At 40.8% G+C, this 13,647-nt stretch overlaps 1 protein-coding gene across 1 annotated transcript; it reads right to left on the bottom strand.

Annotated features, from left to right (window-relative positions):
• Positions 1-692: 692 nt before the first annotated feature.
• On the bottom strand, positions 693-10,295 carry LOC308105191 (butyrophilin-like protein 2; the record flags this gene model as incomplete). The annotated part of the gene is made up of 6 exons (XM_080455826.1): positions 693-2,363; positions 2,525-2,644; positions 4,838-5,119; positions 6,321-6,668; positions 8,695-8,708; positions 10,276-10,295. 6 exons carry the CDS (start codon positions 10,293-10,295, stop codon positions 2,308-2,310), a joined length of 840 nt encoding a protein of 279 aa, XP_080311952.1. The 3' UTR covers positions 693-2,307.
• Between the last annotated feature and the right edge of the window lie 3,352 nt (positions 10,296-13,647).

Genomic DNA, 13,647 nt, shown 5'->3' with positions numbered 1-13,647 from the left:
CACACATCTGTTGAATTTACTACTCTTCTTCATTTTAACAAACCTCTCTCTCCCCCCCCCCCCCCCCCCCACTCTCATAGACTACTTGCACTATAGTAGTTTAAGTTTTTACATGAACAGAGGAGTGTTCAGCTGTGGAACACTTCTCTGTTCATGTAACACATATTGAACACAAGTCACACTCAAGAATATGCAGGCAATCATGATGCTGTCGGCATGGTGTTCACACTTACTTTCCGCAAATACTTTGCCTGGAATGTTGTGGGTCCCAAGCAGGCATTAATGCCTTAACAAGATTGCCAAAACTCACAATTTGGCACACGTTCAGTCACACATGACACCAAAATCAAATATGCCGACACATTGCCTGCAAATCTGAACGTGACTCTAGACTCACATTTCGAGGTGAGCTGGTGAGGGAATTGGCCCTTAAACAGTACATCTTGTGGCCACAGTACATGTCACAAATACTGATAACACCAACATGATGTGTAAGTTAGCACGGAACCCTTTCAACCCAAATGTAAGTTTGTACCCTACAAAGGAAGAAATGGATCACTAGACAATGCTACATCCTTTTATGTTCCCTTTAATTTCAAATAAACATAGCTAGTCTAAACAAAACAAAACCCTACAAAAAGTACACACTATTTGTTCTTGACTGATAAATATGAATACACAAAATCCCCAGATTGATAGAATTATTTATAAATGTTGGCATATATTTGCACATTTCAACAAGGCAAAAAGGAATAACGTAAAACGTAAGAAAAGAAAATACATTTGAATAGTATAAAAGTCAAAATAAAACGGAAATAAGAGTAAATTACAGTGCAGAAGAATAAAAAAGGGATGCTGCTTCCTCCACATTTAGTTGATACTGGGGACAGAAACAGATGACCTGAGAGGTCTGGATGGTGCGTGAAATGTATTTCTCCCACAAACCAGGGGGTCCGGGACCTCTAGGGTGCCCTCAGAGTTACTAAAGGGGCGCCACCAAATATATATATATTCTTTTACATTAACCACTCAAACCCTAGCATCCCTATTCAGGAGAGAACATTTGACTACACCAAGGTTTTTGGCTTGGGTTGTGCTCTTTTACATTACGAACTGAAGCTGAGCACTGATTTTTAAACAGTCTTCCTGGGCTCCAAAAAACAATGACTTCAGTTTTTAGCTTTGTTTCACAGAAGAAAATTATGGCACATCCATCACAGACGCTCTCATCCAGAGCGACATTCAAGTGCAACTCAGTAAGTAAGCATCACTAAAATCTGGAAATATCCTTGCTAGCCTCACGTTAGTGTAGTGAACACGATGAATAATCTTGCATTGTATAAGGCTATGTTTGGCACAAATTGAGGAGTTGTGGACTAGTCTCGGAGCAGTCGCCCATGTCGCTTCAGGCAGTTCCACCCCCAGGTCTTGCTCCTCCTAGGCTGTCTTAATATAAGACGGTTAAGAGTGTCTGGGTTTATTGAATTTAACTGGTTATATCGTTGAGATTAAGCCCTTTGTGTTTGAGTTCAAAGAGAGTATAGAGTCAATTGCATACTCTAAGTGTGCAATTGGGCTGGTTTGGAAAATGTGTAAATTGTTTTTGTAGAAAGTGTCTAATCTGAAAGAAGAGAAATAGATGGGAGATGGCAAACTAAATCTCTCAGTCAAGTATGATAATGGTACTAGAATCCCATTACTGTATAGGTCTTTGATAGTTCTGATCACCTTCTCAAACCAGGTTTGGGAAGCAAGATCAGTACATGAGGGCATGAACAAACCGTTACGGTATATTGGAGAAAGAGAGGATGGGCTTTTGATACCAAAGTGCCTACTAAATTGTGTCCACGTTTTAATAGTGTTTATGACAGAAAGCATGAGAGGCAGAGGCAAGTGGTAGGCCTGAGCATATTAATGAAGGCAGAGACTGCTGAGAAGAGGATATTTCATATATAATATATAAGGAACATTTTATAAAAGTGCCAAAATATTGGGAAAAAATAAGTAGACAGTATAAGATATTCAAAATAGAACTAGGTTGATGCCTGTTCGGAATGATGTCCCTTTTTGTAACACATACCCCTACGCTTATGCAATAAGTGTACCCGTTAAACCCCCTTTTTTTCTTTTTTAAAGTTGACAATAAAAAAATCCTATGCTGGTGTATGGTTTCCGCCTGTTGTCCTCTTTCGGGTCCTCGTCCTCTCACACATCCTCTACTAGTGTGGTGAAACCGGGATTCTTCCTTAAAGTCAAAAAGATTCTGGGAGGAGTGGGCTTCAGTTATAGCCAACCTGTGTGCTTTCTTCAGTGAGTGTGGTCCCCGTCCTCGCTGTTGGTATGGTTGAGACACCTCCACGAGTCTGGCACCCAAGCAAGTTGAGATATGAAACAGTTTTAGTGTGGATACACTGATCAATTTGATATCCACACTATCACTATAGATACATACTGTAGATGATGGATAATTGGATATACCAAATAAACATTTGAAAAGCTAATTAATTAACAGTTCAAGATTTACCAGATGGCTGCTTCTTTTTCCAACACCTATATGCCGATGCTGCCACCAAGATAACGATCACGGTGGTAATGGTCGCAATCACTCCTCCAGTTAGTCCACCCTCTGGAGGAATCGGGAGGTCTGAAACACAGAGAGCGATGACACAACTGTTATTACATTATCGAATGAAATCCAGCAATTCCTGCCCTCTCTTCCATTAAACACCATGTGTTCTTCTGCATTGTACAGTATGTCACTCTGGATAAGACTATTTCCTGAAATCTATATTAACATTGATTATCAATCAGCCCTAAGAAATACTCATCCTTTTTTATAGAGTTGAGGATAGAAGCAGAATCACATGTGGAGGAAGACTAGACTTTGTGATGAAATGACAACCTGACAGTCGTTGACATTGTACATTGTATGCTATGCGCTTTAGGGATGTGCACAGCGACTAATTTCATTGACAGTTAAATTATGTTTTTGTAAACATTTCTGCAAATTGAATTACAGCACATTTATTTTAAGTACTCCAAGAGCTGTAGGCTATCCTACAAATGAATTTAAATCAGACAAGTCACATTTAAACTTGTTTAATGATTTCAACAGGTGAATGCTTTGAATGATACACATTTGTTGAATGAATGTTAGTACCTGCCACATTCTTATGCTCCACGTTCTTATGCTCCACCTTAGGGGTGTCTGATATGATGATATTAATCATATCGTCTCCATGATCTGCCTTTCCAGTCAAACCTTTATATTCCAGTTTCATTGGATACAACCTACAGGCAACATTCCCATCTTCCTCCAAATCAAAGTACTAACACACATTGTGTAGTTACACCTAGAGTTCGGTAGACTTGTGCGAATCGGGGTGAAGTTGGTCATTTGGTTTGGTAAGCGTTCACATTGCACTTTGTCAAACGCACCAAACATGTAAACAAATGTCACGCAGTTGAAACGGTCGCTCGTTTATTGGACAGAATTTCGAGGGAAACCCACCAACATTTTCTTGTCTTTCATGGGATTGTACAATGAAACTGGATTCAGATGTTAATGGGGTAACTTCAGGCGTAGCAAATTTATATGAATTAATTTATCAGACCATGATGGACCCCAACTCCCCCTGTACCACCACCCACGTAAGCACACAGTACTACAGGTACACAATATTGTAGTCACATCAGCACAACACACAGAATCAGTTCTACTTTGAATTATATTTATTTTAGATTTGATTCTATGTAACGCCAACTACTTTCAACAACTTTTAAGAAGAATATAAGTACGGTCCAGACAGAAATAAATTCCAATTGATTTGCCTGCTGAATTAGCCTACCCAAATCAGCATTTAACAGGTCGGAGATATCAGCAATTTTACCCGTATTTTAATGTCTTGTCTTTATGATAAAATATAGACCACGTTACATTTTGTGCAACAGAGCCATATGAATATTGAGCATTTTAAATATCCGTTAAGACAACTATGACGACAGACCGCTTCATTGACGTCAACGCATCAGACTGTGTGCAGAATGTATACTGTACATTTCTGTAGGCTTTAGCCAGCATGAGATAATTGATTGAATGATTTCTCACCTGGAGGACAAAAGAGAACGGTGTGTATATGGTTTCCATAAAATAAATATGAAGTTTTGCCAAAATCTTTAATCCATATCCATGTATGTTTACATATTGAGATGGCCTCAATAGAAAACTGATTTGAAATGATGAAAACTGTGCCCATTTCAAAATAAGTCTCTTTTATTTACAAATGTTTTGAAATCGACCTACTGGAAATAGAAGTAGCCTACTGTAGGTGAAACTACTTCACGCCATAGACGAATCCACAGAACGGCATTCATAACTGCGGTGTCAAGCGGCTGCCGCTCTGCACAGCGACACCGCGGCTATGGCATATTATAAGCCTGATATTTACGCATTAACAAACTAGGATATTCTTTTCTGGTTCGGATTGCATTCACACCTACAGTGAACCCAACGCTGGTGCACTTGGAAGCGAACCGAGACCCCCGCGGACCAGAGTTAGTTTGTTTGATCCGCATCAGAGTTCAAATGAGCGTTCACACAAGCGCAAACGAACTGGACATCCAACAATACGATCTGGAGTTCGTTCTAATCAAAATAATGCATCCAGGTGTGAAGGCACCCTAACTCACAATGCTAGGCTGCTGACCAGCACTACGGAAGTCAGTATGACAGGTATTTTGCTTGTTAAAAGCAACATTGTATTAAGACATAACAGTAATTTCAGTGAAACATCTAAATGTATAAAACAAAATGTAGAGTGAGGGAAACGGTCATTACCTGAGATGACATAGTAGTAGTGTGTCTCAACAGTGTGGTTGATGTGTGGAAGGTGAACTCTGCACGTCACATTCCCTGTTCGTCTCACCGTCACGTTGCTCTGGACAGCGGAGCAGTTGTGTGAATCTCTGACTTTCTCTGAGGAGTCAGCAGTGATGTTGTTTCCCTCACTGTCCAGCCAAGACACCTCAGGTTCTGGATACCAACACCCGGAATCACACGTCAAAGACCAGCCATGGTCTTTTGGTCCAGCTGAAGAGATCACTGGTTGAGACACAGCCCCTGCAAAACAAATAATTACGATTATCAATCAATATATCCATTTATCTCTCTATCGACCTCATCTGTATGAAGTATGTAAGTTAGGGCTACTACACACTGCAAGACATTTACTCCGATTATGCGGTCGGGGACCTTTCTTGGCGCTCACCGACAAAACCCCCGATCTATAGAGTAGGCCTACATGTACAAAAAAGGTTCATCGTCATCATGACTGGAATACTTTTTATCACCGTGAACGACGGAGGAAAAGCTTCTGAATTGCATTGCGCACTAAAACTGGTTGACTTGTTTGTTTCATTGAGAGATTGATTGAATACTTTTAACAGTTTGCAAAAAGGCACTGTCGCACAGATTTAAACAAAAGAATGCTAAGGATAACCCAGATAAGCCCTCATTTTAGGTCCTGTATTTCTCTCCCTCTCTGGGAGAGAGGGAGAGAGAGAGAATTATTTAATGTCTCGGTCTTGCGCACAAATCACGGGAGCACAGTGTGTAGCTGCCTTTAAGTAAGTAGCCTTGGAAACCAATGGTTCCCGAACCCATGTGGAGAAAAGGGGAATGTCCTCACACGATAGGCTGCTCTCCGGTCTTTTTTTATTTGTTAAACCAGAAGTGAACATTATTTCACCCATGCAGGGCTTCATCCAGCAAGGGCAAAACATTGTTCACTTTTGGTTAAACTAATAAAAAAAAGACAGGAGAGCAGCCTATCGTGTGAGGACATTCCCCTTTTCTTCGCTTTCATATCCTACCCTTTTTCCCCGACCCATGTATGTAAAGAGCCTATCTCCTGTTTCTGTAGCATGAGGTAGCTTGATGTACAAGTGCATAACCGGCCATAATTTACAAGTACACCCCCTGGACATGACGCTAGTATGTCACAGGGAATTACCTCCCAATCCAACCAAGATGCTGAGTGGCATTCTCTCTCCCTCACCATTCTGCATCTAACCTTACATTATGTTATTGCATATTTGATGCAATGAAAACTATTCTATGCTGCTCTCGTCTTCCTTGTTTTTCCATTCATGTTTTTAACATTAACCTCTTTCAACCTGGCATCCCTATGTTGGGCATGTCATTATAGGCAAAAAAGTGTCTTAGTTCAGAAATATCAAAAATAGCACAAGCTCACAACGAGGCTTGTAGATCAGCTGTTTTTGCTCTTTAAGTATATATGGTGTAAGTGGTTAAACATTACCAACAAGCAGCTGGATCGAGGTGCTGCTGCGCAGTTTTGGAACAAAACACTGGAAGGTCCCCTCATCCTCAAGCTGCACTCTGAAGATCTTCAGTGAGATGTTACCATGAGACAGCTCCTCATCAAACAGGAAAGCCCTCTGACTGTACAACGGGTTCAGAGGGTGGGACTGGATGTGTCCCTGCTGGAGGAGATTCACATATGGAGGGTGCAGGTCTGGTCTGGTCCACTCAACTGTCTTCTTGGAGGCATTGACATATGGTTTAATGTGACATGGAAGAGTCACATCATCCCCCACTTTGGCCAACACCGCCTGGTTGGACCCGACCACCTGACGTTGGGGTTCTCCTTAAAACAAAACACAATGCTTTAATGTAGTGACTTTCTTTCTTTTGTATCGTAATGAAAATAAACTATTTTTGTGTTTCATCCCTCTGTGCGAATATGTTTTCATGTATTTTTGTGAATAGGCTCTGTTTTAGTCATAGAATGGTTGTGACATTACATCAATTTCATGTATTACATTACATAATCCACAACCATAGATAACCCCCATTCCTTTACGTGTCGGCTTTAAAAGGAATAATGCTGCATGTATACTGCCAGAACTGTCCAATGGATATGAAACTAGATGGCAATAGTTGACACCAAGTCATTATTGGAAGAATACACACACACGGCTATGCTAGTAGTATAACGATCAATGCCACAATGCATGCTCTTTTATGTGACAGATGTTCATCAACATATAACGACATTACCTGCCACACAGCTGATACATGTTAAATAAATCCAAAACAACATTGTCAAAATATGAGCAAGACGGAAGTAGTCGGGGACATGATAGGATTCGGCCATCGTCCCTTAGCTCTAAGCTAGCTCTAGTCCATAGAGTTAGAATGGACGAGCCTTGTGTCTAGCTAGTGTTGCCAGATTTTGCGAGAGAAATAAGCAACCAGATCTATGAAAACAAGCCCAAAAGAAGCGACTGGGGCACATTAAACCTATATGTATAGGTCATAGGATATTTGACAATAGCAGATCTACAAGCAAATAAAAAATCGTGATTTTATATTTTCAGATGGGGAGGTCCTAGCTGTAGAATACAACTCTCGTAGACGTATTTATGATTCTGACGTTTTCAATCTACGAGTTGTAGGGTTCACCCTCCATGGACACAGGGACTTTCTGCACTATACCCCGTAGACACTCCAAACATGTACAAATTGAAAATAAGGTGCTTACCCCCACGCCCCAAATGTTAACTCTCGCTACGGGGTAGTAGTTTAATGTAATAATCCATATCTTTCAATAAAGAAGTGTTTTAATGCCGTCTGTGGCCGATTCTGTCGGAAGTTCCCAATGGGCGGTAGTGACGCGCCCATCTGGTGAAACCCAGAATTACACTCAATGTAAACAGGAAGTAAACGAGGGTGAAAAAAATGGCGTTCGGCCACAGACGGCATTAAAACACTTCTTTATTGAAAGATATGGATTATTACATTAAACTACTACCCCGTAGAGACAGTAACCCTACAACTCTCGTAGATTGAAAACGTCAGAATCATAAATAAGTCTACGAGAGTTGTATTCTACAGCTAGGGAGGTCCGCAGACAAATACATATTAATGTGGGGGTCCTTGACATTTAAGGACTACACTTAAGAAACAAGGCCAAAAACAATCGCAACCACCAATATTTACAACAAGTAACTTTACAGAAACACAAGCCCAAAGTGGCTTATAATAAGCAGACATGGCAACGCAGCTAGCGCACTAGCAAGCAGTGGTATTTTGGTCGTTGGACGGGACAACACGGCGTGTGGCCCATAGTTATAATGGTGGTGTGGTCAGTATTTATTCACGCGCTGACGCGCACACACGGCACGGTAAGGTGCACGCCACCGCCGTACCGCACCGCCGGGAAAAAAAAATCACCATAATACTGCTAGCAAGCTAACTGTATTTTTAAGGATAAGTAACTAAGGATATGTCAACTGCGTCACGAACAACTGCGGCCCGTGCAGGAGGTATCTTACGGGCTAGTCTCGCGCAACGGTCTCGCGTTGCCAGACGATCTCAGATCTCCGCCTCCGTGTAGTGGGGGCAGTGGAGCCATCCCCAGTTCCACCTCAGTTGACTGAAGAGCCTACGCACTGCAGTCAGTCATCAACAACAGACATTATGAGCGGAGACAGTCGACTATCAATAGGCCTACATAACATACTTTATGTATGTAGGCCTACCTTATACCAAACACCCGTTTAATTTATTTTCTCTTTTTAAAATGCCGATTTCGCTTTCTTTGGGAAAGACATGGCCTTTACAATACGTAGCTCTGGTCCACGGCGTTAGCGAGTTCTCTTAACGCTTACGCTCTCGACCAGAGCTACATGACACAAGAGTCGCAAGACTGTCATAAATTATGACCGATGACCGTCTTGGTCCAAGGGCCAAGACCAGACGTCACAGTGAAAGGGCAAAGGAGACTCTCCTACCGGATCAAAACCGTTAGGAGACGGCGCTCATGAGTCTTGCGGAATAATCTGTTAGAGAGTTACTGAGAAGCTATAGACTCCAATGCATTCCGTAAACTTCCAGTTAGGGCTTTGTCACTATTCACCAATAGAAGGCTTTGTAGAAGTCCTGGCCCGAAGAAGTGGACGCGAGTGTCACAACTCTCTCTATGGGTCTGGTGTGTGGTAATTTAACTGGCACGTCAGCCTTCCACAGAACGGTGTTAAAACGCTGAGGAAGGCCGACGTGCCGAAACGCGTCCCGTTTCTCTAGAGATAGACTGCTGCTGCTGTGCAAACATATTAATACAAAGATCACCAGAAACTACTTAAGAGTGCGGATAATCCTTTCATTTTATAGCTATCACAGTGGGCACATGGTATTTCTGGGCGCCTTTTTTTTTTATTGTATTTATTTGTACTTTATATTTTACAATACAACAAGGACCCGATACGTGTAGAACCACTGCTTTAAACGATGGCCCTCCCACCAGACTAATAATAATAATAATAATAATAATAATAAACGTTATTTGTAATGCACTTTTCATTCACAAGGAATCTCAGAGTGCCACATGGTAAAATATCATCAATCATAAAGTTAAAAGCAGGATTTAAAAACAGATGTGACTAAACAACAATTCAACACGAAAATGCCCTCTGAAACAAAAACGTTTTCAGGCCTATTTTAAAAGAGTCCAGGCTCTGTGGTGCTCTCAGGTCAATAGGAAGGCTGTTCCACAGGCGCGGCGCTGCCGAGCAGAAGGCCCGGTCACCCGTAGTATTCCTCCTCGATGTCCCTGGTGCAAACCTACGTACTACGGGTGCGGGTGGAATTTTGGAGGATGTTAATACGGCCAATGGCGGATGTTACGGCCAAATACATTTATTTTTTAATTATTTAAGGCCCAATATTTCTACAAATTTCGGGACTATAAAGAAAAACATCACATGGATTAATGTGATGTTTTTCTTTATAGCCCCGAAATTACGTTTAGGTCTAGGCTTGGATCAAAACGGGCATTGGTTATTAGCTTTTTTTCGATAGGTCTAGCTGCGTTAAATATCGGATCTAAAAAGGAAATGGCAGTATCATAAACAAATCAAAATTTGTGTAAACTATTCAAGTAATACATAGGATACATTGAATCAGTCTAATATGTAATTGGATAAAAAAGGTGTTTCTGTCCACTCAACACATTGAAGTTGTAGACTATATTTAACAGTTGATCTTACCTGATGTAGCGGGTCCATATTACCAGGAAAATGTGGAAACAAATTAATCCACATTCATGATTTTTAAAATAAAAACCACTGCTGCTCAAACAGGAATGAAACGACAACCCGGCCGCCATTACACAACGTCAAGTTGCAAGCAGGAGGAGTAGTTCATCTGTTTTGCATACATGCAAAACAGGAATTAAATTAAGCAACAATAACCCGGCCGCCTGGCAGTTCATCTTGGCTTCAACCCAACTCACATGTGGTGACTCACATGAACATAGCCTACACTATGTACTGCCAACTGCGCTCCTGATATTCATCTTGGCTTCAACCCAACAGCACGGAGAGTAGTTCACTTGAAGGTCCGTGTATGTACAGACAACTGCGCGCGCCTGAATTGCAAAACAGGAATGGAACAATAACCCGGCCACCATTACACAACGTCGAGTTGCAGCGTGTGAGGCAAGCCCCCAGAACCCAGTGGTTTCATTGAAGCCAATTGAACATGCTGGCCATTTGAGGTATTGCAGGTGTGGCCAATGTATGTGAACGAGGCCATGGGGCTTCGAGAATCTTCAGTGACGCGGTTGGTGTGAGGGGAGAAGTAGTTGGCTTGAAGCCAACTGCGCGCGCGTGCACGAGCATATGAAAACATACAATCCTGCTTGCGTTATTTTCCTCTGTGTGACAAACATACACTCCTGATTGCGCAACCACGCAAGCAATTCAAATAGTATAGTCAGGGGGCCAATACAGAATAGTGTTTCAGAAATTACTTTTGCTAAGATGTTTGGGTAAAAGCTGACAACCTATTTGTTTGGTTAGAAGGGACCCATAAAATAAGTTTTAGGGTGGTTGTCAAGTTCAATTTATTTTCTGGTGAATTTTAGAAGGCCTTTAATATTTGAATGCTCATTTCATGCTATAGTCAAATAATAGGATTAAATCATATGCATTTGCTTAATGCTTTCTTTGAAAAAAAAATGTTGTATTCGACAAAGGACATAGATAAAAGAACAATATGGAAAGTTATTTTGATTATTGCAATAGATTTGTAAATATTATGGTAAAAGATACATTTGAGGCAACTTAGTGGCGTTTAACATACATCACACCAAAATGGATAACATACAGCAGGTCTAAGACAAGACTGTAAATAAGAACATTTACAACTTTGTCAATTTGTCATGCTAAATAGACAATAAAACAATATAACATGACAACAATCAATGCTGATGTGGCTAACTGTATTATCTTAACAGTAATGGAAATATGATGTGTAATCAGTAAATAAGAGGCACTCTGCAGTCTGTTGTAGGTCACTAGTGACTGTTTCCAAACCCTTGTTTGATAGTGGACCCTCATGATGTGCAGCGTCAAGGCATCACTTGTTATCACATTGGAAGAACTGAGCTCTGTCTCCTTTGAACCTTCTTGTAGTATGGTAGCGAGGAAGAAGTTATATGGCTGCTTATATCTAACCTTTATATTATACCATCCCTTATAATACTTCTACAATACATTATGATATTTGACAGTTTGTAAGAGCCTATGTCTCCTCTAGGCCTATAGCTATTGTTTTGGTACAGCCTATCTTCTGACCATGATATCATGTACATAAAGCATAACCACCTCCACCTAGAATATTGTCTCGACTCCTATGTGCCTTATTGATTGCTGATTGATCCAGAATTCCACGACAGTAGCTAACTCAGCTTTGTTGGTAGGTCTGAGCATTGCATCAGTTGTGGCAAGTGACAGGGGGACTGCACACAGTTCCTTTTGTAGAAGATCATCCATGTTGACCTATATGTGCTATGCTCTCCATGGATAGATACCTTTATTGATCCCACCACGGGGTAATTTCAAAACTCAGGCTTTTGATAACTTTTCATCGCTAAGATCTCTTGTGTACGTTGAACGAGTTTGAGGTGATACTGACCATCCTCTTAAGAGGAATTTGTTAATGTTCAACGTTGAAAGTTTGTAAGTGGCACATACAAGTATCTCCACCTTTCAATGAAATATTTAATTTCCTCTTTGCTTGTCAGCTGTGCCTCATCCAGAGAACTCCATGGCTTCCACTCACGTAGATACTCTACAGGTAGGTTTACTGGCAAATAGCAACTCAAAAGAAGGTGTCATTGTTACAATTGTTGCATATTGAAGAAATAAAAAAAACTGCTACTCTTTTCTATAGGGCTCGTTTGTGAACATATTGGTCGCCAACAAGGTGAAACTTGTCGAGTGGCTCAGCTCAGATCTCCACATTCTACAGCATGCACACTCTGATGGAGTTATTAATGGAAGACTTTATAAACAACTGATGAATACAGCACAGCCAGAAGATGCTTGTATTCGACTTTTTGATACAATGATTAATAGAGGAGAGGGAACTTCATCTCAGTTCCTTAAACTTCTAAAGAAAACAGAGATTCTCAACACGTATCCACAACTCAAGCAATGGAATTCTTCAGGTAAAAAAAAGAAAAGAAAAAGCTGATTCTTTGTGCCGGGTGGGTGTAATGTCTACTATGTTTGACTGCATAATTCATTGATAGTATGAAATGTTTAGATTTTATGTCTCTCAGTTAGGAAATTGACATCTTATTTGGTCAGCTGTTGCACCTTGCAACATTCACACAGACCTTAAGAAAATGAAAATGAGAACACTGCAATAAAGGCTTTTACTTCTCTCTTCCACAGGACCACCTGAACCATAGATCATTAACAAACAGCCTTTCTGTTCCAGGTAAAGACCCACTCTCTTCACAAGATATCCATAATTCCATATACAATTTTTTCTTTCAACTTACTATCTTGAGACATCTTATTTATTGCTGTATGTTATCCTTTGTTTTGTGTAAAGACAGATAACAAACTGTTTAAAAGTTATTGCAAACTATGAAATTTCGAATAGGGGTGGGGCTAAGTAGCTCCAATCAAGGACAAGTAACACCAATACAGTTTTCATACATGAAACTGTATTGTGGGACTTCAACGTTGACATTTTGTAGGGGGCGCTATTGAGCCATTAGGCCACACCCCTTTTTGAGACCATTAAGTCATTGACTGCCAATGACGAGATTTCTCACTATTTCACTCGAAGGCTCAGACCGCCAATGACGAGATTCTCGTCATGTGTTTTCGGGGGTTACGATAGAGGGCGCTCTTCCGCAGCCTATGAATGATTATGATGAAGAGTACACCCAGAAATCACATGATCACAACAAAATGAAGCTGGTTTCGTTTAGTACTATAGGATTTATAAAAAACAATTGTAGGGGGCGCTATTGAGCCATTAGGCCACGCCCCTTTTGAGACGATTAAAATATGTATTGTTTTGCCACTTGTGATGTGTGTGCAAAGTTGCACAACTTTTTGAGTATGTTTGGCGCCTTGCACGCTTCATTATTGCAATTTCAAAGGGCTTCGCACTGTGCAATGCTCGGGCCCTAATAATAATCATTGCAGTTTCAATAGGACTTCACACTGTGCAGTGATCGGGCCCTAATAATACTGCATAAATAAATTCCACGAACCTCATATTTTTGTCATCTGGACTTTACCAACCAAGTGCAGCCTAGT

The sequence above is a fragment of the Gymnoscopelus braueri genome (genome assembly GCF_963280865.1).
Source record: "Gymnoscopelus braueri genome assembly, chromosome: 17".
In the NCBI taxonomy this organism is placed as follows: Eukaryota; Metazoa; Chordata; class Actinopteri; order Myctophiformes; family Myctophidae; genus Gymnoscopelus; species Gymnoscopelus braueri.
Note: the sequence above shows the minus strand (reverse complement) of the source record. Positions and strands in the feature narration are given on the sequence as shown.